The 8,960-nt window shown below is 39.5% G+C and overlaps 2 protein-coding genes across 2 annotated transcripts in view; one reads left to right on the top strand and one right to left on the bottom strand.

Annotated features, from left to right (window-relative positions):
* The window catches only part of LOC112152786 (MANSC domain-containing protein 4), a 5,189-nt gene extending 599 nt beyond the window's left edge, over positions 1 to 4,590 (top strand). Inside the window, exons 2-3 of the mRNA XM_024282580.2 lie at positions 182 to 316; positions 3,041 to 4,590. Coding sequence (XP_024138348.1) covers positions 182 to 316; positions 3,041 to 3,801 — 896 coding nt within the window. The 3' untranslated portion in view covers positions 3,802 to 4,590. The remainder of the gene's footprint in view (positions 1 to 181; positions 317 to 3,040) is intronic.
* Positions 4,591 to 4,711: 121 nt separating this feature from the next.
* mrps35 (mitochondrial ribosomal protein S35) overlaps positions 4,712 to 8,960 on the bottom strand; it is a 12,502-nt gene continuing 8,253 nt past the window's right edge. Inside the window, exons 7-8 of the mRNA XM_024282581.2 lie at positions 8,195 to 8,264; positions 4,712 to 5,134 (exon numbers count right to left, since the gene is read on the bottom strand). Of these exons, the coding sequence (XP_024138349.2) occupies positions 4,868 to 5,134; positions 8,195 to 8,264 (337 nt within the window). The 3' untranslated portion in view covers positions 4,712 to 4,867. The remainder of the gene's footprint in view (positions 5,135 to 8,194; positions 8,265 to 8,960) is intronic.

The following is an 8,960-nucleotide window of genomic DNA, read 5'->3' as shown; positions in this document are numbered from 1 at the left end:
ATGTATTTATATATATATATTTTATTATTTATTTTTATTTTTTTATTAATTTATTTTTGTTATATTTTTTTATTCATTTTTAAAATTTAAATCTGTTTTATTGTCATTTATTTTGAATTCATTTTTAAAAATTATTAATAATAATATTATATTTATATGTTTCGTCTCTTGTTACCTGCAGTTTCCTGCAATCTGGCCGCCTTTCAGTACGAAACCACTCCAGAGAACCAGAACTGCTTCCATCTGCACTGTCCCACGCTGGAGAGCTGCATCCTGACGCACAGAGGCAACGTTGTTCTCTATAACATCACAAAGGGTAACTCTCTGAACTGCCCCACAAGGATCTATTGTCTATGTGGAGTTTTTTTTTAATTACAGACCTCTTTCATATAAAGGTTTATCGGCATTTAAGTTTACACAACTGGGAAGTTTAGTTACACCGATGAACACTTTATGTGGAGAGAAAATTGTCTCATTCAATTTGCGTAATTCTTTATTTGTAACTACATATAGTACATTTTATGTGTAACTTTATGTACTTGGAATTGTGTTTTCACATGTACAAAAATTAGGAAAACAAACAAAAAATACAAAACAAATTTGCACACGCTGAACAGCTTGTTAAAATACAACGTGAAACGAACTACACAAAAATCTTTCAAATTATACACAAATTACTTGTTACACACACAAAATCACATTCACACACAAATCTGATGTGATATTCTTTTCACATCTCTAAAATTCAGGTGTAAGTGATGCATTTAAATGCTGCTAAAATGCTGGGTCATCAGAGTTTTATTATCCACCACTTTGATCTTAGATTGTGAAACATATCTGGTGAAAACTTGACATTTTCCCACTTTCTTAAACAGATATGCCGAATAATTAATATTGAAAAAGTCTAAATATGCATGTCTCTGTGTTTAAAGGAGCATTTATAGATCAATTCTTAATTTTTGTCAATAATAGTGTTAATATTTGCTCAGAAATTCGGGGGCAAGTGGAGGTCACCATTCCCCTATAGCTCCGCCCCTAAAGCTTAGCCATAACTTATAAAGATATGTTAAAATATTAAACCTGTTTTAAAAGCATGATTCAGTTCAAAATAGAAAATAAAAAAGGAATAGTCATAAATTTGAAAGATTATTAAATCAAATTTTAGATTAAACGGGTCGGTCTCTAGCTGTTGTTCTTCTTCACTGTGAAGCTACAGACACACTGGGAATGTGACGCGTTCAAGAACGCCCTAAATGCAGGTTTTTAACAATTCTGTTATAAGAAGGTCCATGACCATTAAAGAAATAAAAAAAAATCTTTAAATTGATCCTTAAACTGACTCTTTAAAACTCCAGGGTGAATTCTGCAGTAGCTGCAGTAGCTGTACAGAAAACTCTTTTTCTCTTATAGAACAACTTAAAGTGTTTTACATAAAACACATACAAATGACTGTAATAAAAGCCATCAACATAAATTACACAAAGAAAAAGCAAAAACAGTCCATGAAGTGAATTAAAACATTTATACTGTAAAAACTAAGTGAAAAAGTTGAGTGTTAAGCTTTTTTTCTTAAAACCTCCACAGTGGATGAAGCGTCACATCCTCTGTTCTGGAGGCGGGGCCACAGGGCTGGAATGTGGGGCTTTATTCGGACCTTTGGGACCGTCTGGAACTTGAGGACCTGTGGGCTCCGAGAGGTTCATAGACAGTTCTGGTTATTAAGAACATAAAAAGGTCTAATTCCATTAAGACTTTAATAGTCTGATAAAAGAAAAGTCTTATTGATGGTTGAGGGAAAATGGACATGAAAACATAAAGAAAACATTTTCTCTTCATGTCCTAACTATTTACTAAATTTAAATCTTTAGTATTTGAGTTAATTTGACATTTCACATTTGGTTGCATCACTTTTTTCATTTGACTTAACATTTAAAAACGATGCAGTCTTTTTCTTTGTCCAACTTGAGAATTGTTTCTGCAGCTTTTTGTGTAATACAGCCAAAATGGGAGTTTATTTATGTATTTATTTAGAAAAAATATGTTTAAAATGTCACTTGAGAACTAAAAAGTACCCGAGAAGTGATGTGTGGTAAGGAGTAACATTTAAATATGTCTGCCATTTAGTTCAGATTATTTTTTACATTTATTTTAGCATTTAGATGAATGTTTTAAATGCAAAATCAGGAAGTCTAAACTAAATACCTGCAATGTCTAATACAAGTCTTATCACCTGAAAAAGTTGCACTGTGTTACTCTTGTTTCTTAGCCGGAAATTGCTTCTGTATTTATCTCCTCTTGGAAATTAAACTTATAGAATTAAGGTGTGAATGTGATTGTGGCCCTGCGACAGACTGGCGACCTGTCCAGGGTGTACCCCGCCTTTGCCCATCAGCAGCCGGGTTAGGCTCTGGCACCCCGCGACCCCGAAAGGGAAGAAGTGGCCAAGAAGATGGATGGATGAATAAAATGATCTGGAGGGTCGGATAGAATTACCTGGAGGGCTCGGATCCGGCCCCCGGGCCTTGACTTTGACACGTGACTAGACCTTCCATTAGTAAAGGTCACTTGAACGCGCGTCACGGAGTGTGGTGTGAACGTAGCTGTTAATAGAAACCAATAGCCCAAACTATCTGCTCCTCCCCAACCCGCAGTGCTGTCGAGGTAGTGGTTATCAAAGCTGTCACAGCTGCTACTAATGTTACAAACAAGAAAATGGCTTCTGGATGGGTCAGTTGGGGGTCTAGGACTAGTACATGGAAAACCAGAGGGTGTGATGAGCTGAATCCAGTGTGGGTCCTTAAGACCCTTCACACTACTGCTCTACTACGTCGTCACAGGGGCCCAGGTTTGGGTCTCCCTGTGCCAGTCCCCAGCCCGGATAAATGAACATCTGGTATAAAACTCTACCAAACCAAATGTGTGAATCAGTGAAAGCTGTTGACCCCTGAGGGGATGCGTGAAAGGTTAATAAAGTAAACGAGAAAATGTGCAAAGAAAACTAGTTTATAAAGATCCCCTTTTTAATGCATTTCTCCTTTAGGTGCAGATCCGGATCTGTTGGTGTTTGGAAAATACTTCTCATCAACTGTCCGTGTGTTACCCCATCACTACACCCGGATCAACGCCTCGGACGCCTTGCCTTCAGACAAACGCCAGTTCATTCACCCCGCTCCTGCGGTGCTGCCGCCGACCTCTGCAGCCACGGTTCAGCCGTCTCCCTCAGCAGCCATGCACGCCGGCACGGCCAAGGAAGACGCCACAACAGTTACTTCAACGGAAAAGACTCCAGCGACCTTAGGAAGGTGTGCTCAAACGACACGAGTCACATCCGCTTCACCCTCTATGTCAAACACGGTAACCTCCAGACTCCACCCGGAGACGTCTCCAGACTCCACAACAATTACCCAAGCTCCCACTTCCACCCCTTCCCATCGTTCCACCCTCACTCCCCCTCTGGTGACCAGCAGCCCCTCCACTTCTTTAGTTCTTACTCCCGGCTCTCAGGATGCTAACGACACAACGGGCCGCCCGCACGGGAACCACACTGCAGGCGGCGAGGACGACCAGGGCGGGGAGGACGAGGATGCGGAGCTCGGACCTGGATGGCACATGGCCGCTCACACTCTGCTGGTGGCGGTGGTCGTCTGTGTCACGGTGCTGCTGAGCTGCTGCTGCTCCATTCTGCTGCTGGTGAGCTGGAAAGGTCAGAAGAAGAGGATGGGCCGCTACCGCACGTCCTGGAGAGGGAAGAAAGGCTCCATGCGCCTCATCAAATACGTGCTGGTCCGAGAGAGCTCCTGAGGGGGGAAACGGGCCCAAAAACAGAAGGACTTCTGGGTTTGAAAGATTCATCAAATTGATTTTCACTTAAAAAAATCCAATAACAGTTCAGAAGAGAATTGTTCTACATCTGAGAGGATCTGACTCTACCAGATCAGAGCAGACTTCACACACAACCGGATGGTGGAAAACTGGGCAGATATAGAACTCATCCAACTAGAAAAGAGTTTCACTAAATTCAGTAATATTACTCTGAAGCTATGATCATCAAGTCTTTCATGAATGGGAATAGAGCTGGGAAAGAGAACCCGGAATAAGAATTACGAAAATTGCACCCCTTTTATATTTTGGACCTAAACTCTTCCATCTGTAAGTGGTGGAAAAAGAAGAGGAAGCCCCTCCCTGCTTGTCCAGTGTGAACACCACACGTTTAAGAGTGTTTTTGAAGTTGTGAGTACATAGCTTGAGGGTGACGTACTTTTTATACCATGAGGGAGAAAACTGCTTTACTCTGAGGACAATTTTACAGAAGATCTGATACTATTTCTAAACTCATTTTATTTACACGAGAGGCCATGGAACCCTGGGGGACCTGACATTTTAATGAGACTGCAAAACAAATGAGCTGTTTTTACTCCAAACTTGTTGATTTATTCAACCTCCACGCTGCTAAACTTTAATAAACATTAGCCACTTGTCTGATTACAATTGAACTGTTTTCCTCGTGGTTTCATCATTAAACTGCTGGATTACCAGAGAAATCAAATGTGGAGCAGAGATTGAAACAGTAGAAGTGTTAAATAACCTGCTGCTGAAAGCGTCCTTTCACTGAAGAGCTGCTGCTCAACCTGCTGAGGGGAACAAACTCTGAATCGAGTCTTTGTTCCACAAATGCTTTGAACATTATGTTGAGAAAAAATGTACAAGACAAAACATGTTAGGCTTTTATTTTGTATTAAGCTGTAATATACATCTGAGACGACAGATCTTGAAGGACGCGCTGTCTGCTTGGAGAGTGAGGTTTGAGTCCTCAGAGAAATCAAAGCATATTGTGATCTAGAATCAGGTCCTTATCTTTGGAGAAGTGTTAGACGTTGAGGACTTTCTTCACGGCCTCCTTGTACTGCAGCATGCTGCTCTCGCTCTCTCCTTCGTTCTTCAGCCTCGTGACCGAGTCCTTGTACTCCTGCACGTCTCTCCTTTCCAGCAGCTGCTCTCGTACTTCCTGCCCGTCTCCTTCAGACACTTTCATGCGCATCAGCAGCTCTACAATGTTCCTTTGAGATGGGCTGTCCTCCCACATGTACTCCTCCATGTCTGCCACCGTCTTCTCAGCCTCCCATGCTTCAATTTTCTGTGGAAAAAAAACACGTGCATACAGAGTTTTTCTTTTTTTGCACCGATGCTCCTCTGTTGATAGGATTTATTTATATGAAGCTGTGGATCTACTGTCTCTACCTTTCTTGGAGAAAAATGCAAACCGCAATGCAGCAGCTAAAAGATCCAATCTGATGGAAATTTGTTTTTTTGCGTGTTTTTACCATGTTCTTGTGGCATTTTTGTCATGATGGAAGACATATATGAAGAAAATCAAGCTAAATGGGATTTCTGAGTATTCCATTCCGTATATATATATATACGGCTCCCTGCTCCGCTTGATAGATCCAATTTTCCTCGTCTGAGCCGGATCCGGCCCTCCAGATCTCATTTTATTTTTATTAATGGCCTGATGTTATCTTGCGCTCATTTCTAACTTGTATAATTTGACAAAATATTTTTTAGTAAAATATTAAGTTATTTAAGGTTTAACTTAATTCATTCTGGAATAATAATCCTGCCTTTTTATTCATAAGTATGTTAAAAAGTTACAGTTTTAAAGTTTTTAAAATGTGCATTCTGTTAGCTTTTTGGACCATTTTGGCATTTACTAAGATTTTTTAGGTTATTTTGGAGTTTAGCTAATATTTCAGCTACATACTAGCTATTTTTGCTAATTTAGCCTTTTTTGTTGTTTTTTAGGCTATTTTGAAGTTTAGTTATTTTTTTTAGAAACATGCTAGATGTTTTGGCTAACCCAAGGTTTTTTATGTTTGTTTTTTAGGCTAATTAGGCAATAAGCTAATATTTTAGCTGGGTATCAGCTTCAGCGATTTTATCTATCAATTTCAGCATCTTCAGCTATCAGCACTAGCATCTTAAGTGGCCAAATTCAGCTTAAGGCATTCACACTAGCATTACCACAGGTAATACTATATATCTAGTTCATAATTATGTTAAAGAGTTACGTTTTTAAAGTTTTAAAGTTTTAGTTTGTTCACTAAATGTTTGACACCTTTGATTTAGAGGAATTTTAACATAGGTTTTTTATTTTCCTTTTGTTTTTTTTTCCTTCTATATGATTTTTTTAAGGGTTTGCTGATCATGAATCTGAGCCGTCAAATGTTCCTGTTATAACATTTTTTGTGCAACCTCCAGTCGTTGAGGGGGACAGGAGGAGAAAAGTTTGGATCCGTCCTTCCCGTCTGCATTACCACACTCCACATCGGAGCCGACGTTCCTGCTCCTGGAGCGAGCAGATGTTATCACATCAGCGGCTGCCAACAGTTGCTTTCTTTGTGTTCTAGCGTTACAGCCTGATCCCTCTGCCGCTCTCACATCTTCCAACAGCTCGCTCGACAAACACTGTGTCTTTCATTGTGCGTCCGAAATGCCACCGGACAGTGTTCCGTTTCCTGACTCATGTCCCCAAAACATCTTCAACACGGTTGTCCTGAAGTTACACAACGAGGGCGGACCGCCGCTGATTCAGATGTAATCGTGCTGGAGAGAAGACCTGAAGACGGGCGGCTCTCATGGGGCTTTTAATGTGAAGGAGTGTCGGGGTCAACACCTGATCTCAGAGTCTGTTTTCCACTTACCTGTGGAGAAATGTCACATCGATTATGCTGCCCATTCATCTCCGATACCTCCCTAATGGAGCCGGTCTCTCAGACCACTGGGCAGCAGGAATGGCCACTCCTGCTAAAAGCTTCAACAACATTTCTGCCAGATCTAAATGCTGCTCATTATTAGGAAGAAACAGAAATTACACAAGAAGTTTTTTTTTTTTATTTATTTATATATTTTATATTTTTGTGGTAGCCTGATTTTTGTATTCTGAAGAACCATTTGATAAGTGAAACAAATATTCAGGAGCAGTTACATCATGATTATAAATACATAAATAAAAATCTTATAGATGAGACATTTATTTCAGTTAGAAATTCAATATATATTTATCAAATTGGTCATTAGATTTTCTTTAAAATATTTCCTTTTTTTTTTAAAGAAATTATTTTGGTTTCATTATGTGTCATAGTGTTGTTAGTATATGTGTGTTAAAGTGACCCAATAAATTTAGTTTTAAAATTGTTTTAAAAAGTTTAATTAAACTTCTGATCAAATTGTAATCTTGTGAATTAAAACAAAACAGATTCAGTATTTTTGCATGAATTTCGAGAACAAATTCTAAAAACTTTTGATTTCAGAGATATTAAAAAATATAAATATTAAAAAAAACACAAAAATCCTTAATGCAAAGAAAAAATGTCAGAATTTGATTCAGTAAAGAGGATTTTAGATCATTCAAATCCCACTCCAATCATCTTTTGATCCATTTCAAATCATTCCCAGAGGTCTTTTAATAATAATTATGCAATTTTTAGGAAAAAACCCCAAAAAACATCACTAGTTCATTAGAAAATTACCTCTGAGTGGTGGACGGGAGAGTAAGCCCTCCCCTACTACCCCTCACCGTTACTGAGAGCTCTCTGTTTACATGCTGTCCCTCTAGCTTACAGCCCCTCACACCCTTAAGCTCAGACGAGGAAAACAAACACGGATTTATTTGTCTACAAAGTGCATGTATGAGAAGCAGGGAGCTTGTGGCCCACCCACAGCATTTTCTATGTCACAAATACAATCGTTTTCAAATGTCATTTTTGTCGTCAAATCCTAGTTCTCAATTATTTGAATAAATACAAATTTAATCCTAATTTTCTTTATATATGTCCTCCAGTATCAGAAAAATGCCACACATTTTCACCTGAGTGTGTCTTTAAAACGTGATCAGGCCAAGTGCATTAACAAAATGCATGATATTCTGAAGTTAAAAACGGGATTTATGAAGTAAAAACCCAAACAGATGCTGAGATGTTTTCTGGGCCGTGTAGAAGGAACTATAACTCAAAGCATGAAGAGGCTGGAAGTGACAGAAGCCCAAAGCAGCGAGCAGCTGGCCTTTAACTGAGCAAATGCTTGAAGAAAAAACCCTAAAAGGTCAGGGAACAAAAGCTCGGACACCGGCAGAAAGTAAAGAGAAGAGCACACGAAGGAGTGGAGGAGGGGAGGTTTGGGAAAAAAGTGCTGAGCTCACCCAAGACTCGTGGTAGAGAACCGTCAGCAGGTACATGGCGTAGTCGTAGTTCTGCTGTCTGAGTGGGCAGCTGATGGAGACAAGGAGCAACATTAGAGACCTCAAATGCATTTTGTTCATTTTCTTCTTTGACGTTCACACCGCCTCAGGAAAGGCGCATTCAAGCCGCCACGTCCAATGAAAAGTCTAGGAGTTTCAGGCTTCGGTGTTCAAAACTCTCACATTCGCACAGGTTCTACGTATACAACATGCATCAATTAAACCAGATTGAACTTTGACCGATAAGGGGCTCTGATTTGGTAGCATCTCTTAATATTCATGGACGTGCCAACCGTTTGAAAACTGATCATGGAGGAGAAAGTCATAATTGTGACCGGACACCATGTCTTTCATATACTGGAAAAAAGATGTGGGATAAAAACAAACAAGGGCAATAAAAAGACAAACCTCCAACTAAGTATTGCCCAAACAAACATAACACTGGCCAAATGGGACAGATCCCGGACGAGCCCCCAAATATCTTACGGCTACAACAGGCAAACCAGTCTCGAGTGAAGAGCTGTGTCCAAATTTCCACCCCAATCCCCAACTACTAAAAACTATATAGTGTGAGACTCTCAAGTATCCTGGATTTTGAAAGCATTTTGGACACTATAATGTTTTTTTTTTCTAAACCGATTTCAAAAAGTGAAAATCTAATCAATACGAACATTTAACGATGACTATTTTTGACTCCACTGGGTTTTACCTGTCTGCTCTGATGGTG

This window comes from Oryzias melastigma, linkage group LG6, assembly GCF_002922805.2.
Source record: "Oryzias melastigma strain HK-1 linkage group LG6, ASM292280v2, whole genome shotgun sequence".
NCBI classification, from domain to species: Eukaryota; Metazoa; Chordata; class Actinopteri; order Beloniformes; family Adrianichthyidae; genus Oryzias; species Oryzias melastigma.
Note: the sequence above shows the minus strand (reverse complement) of the source record. Positions and strands in the feature narration are given on the sequence as shown.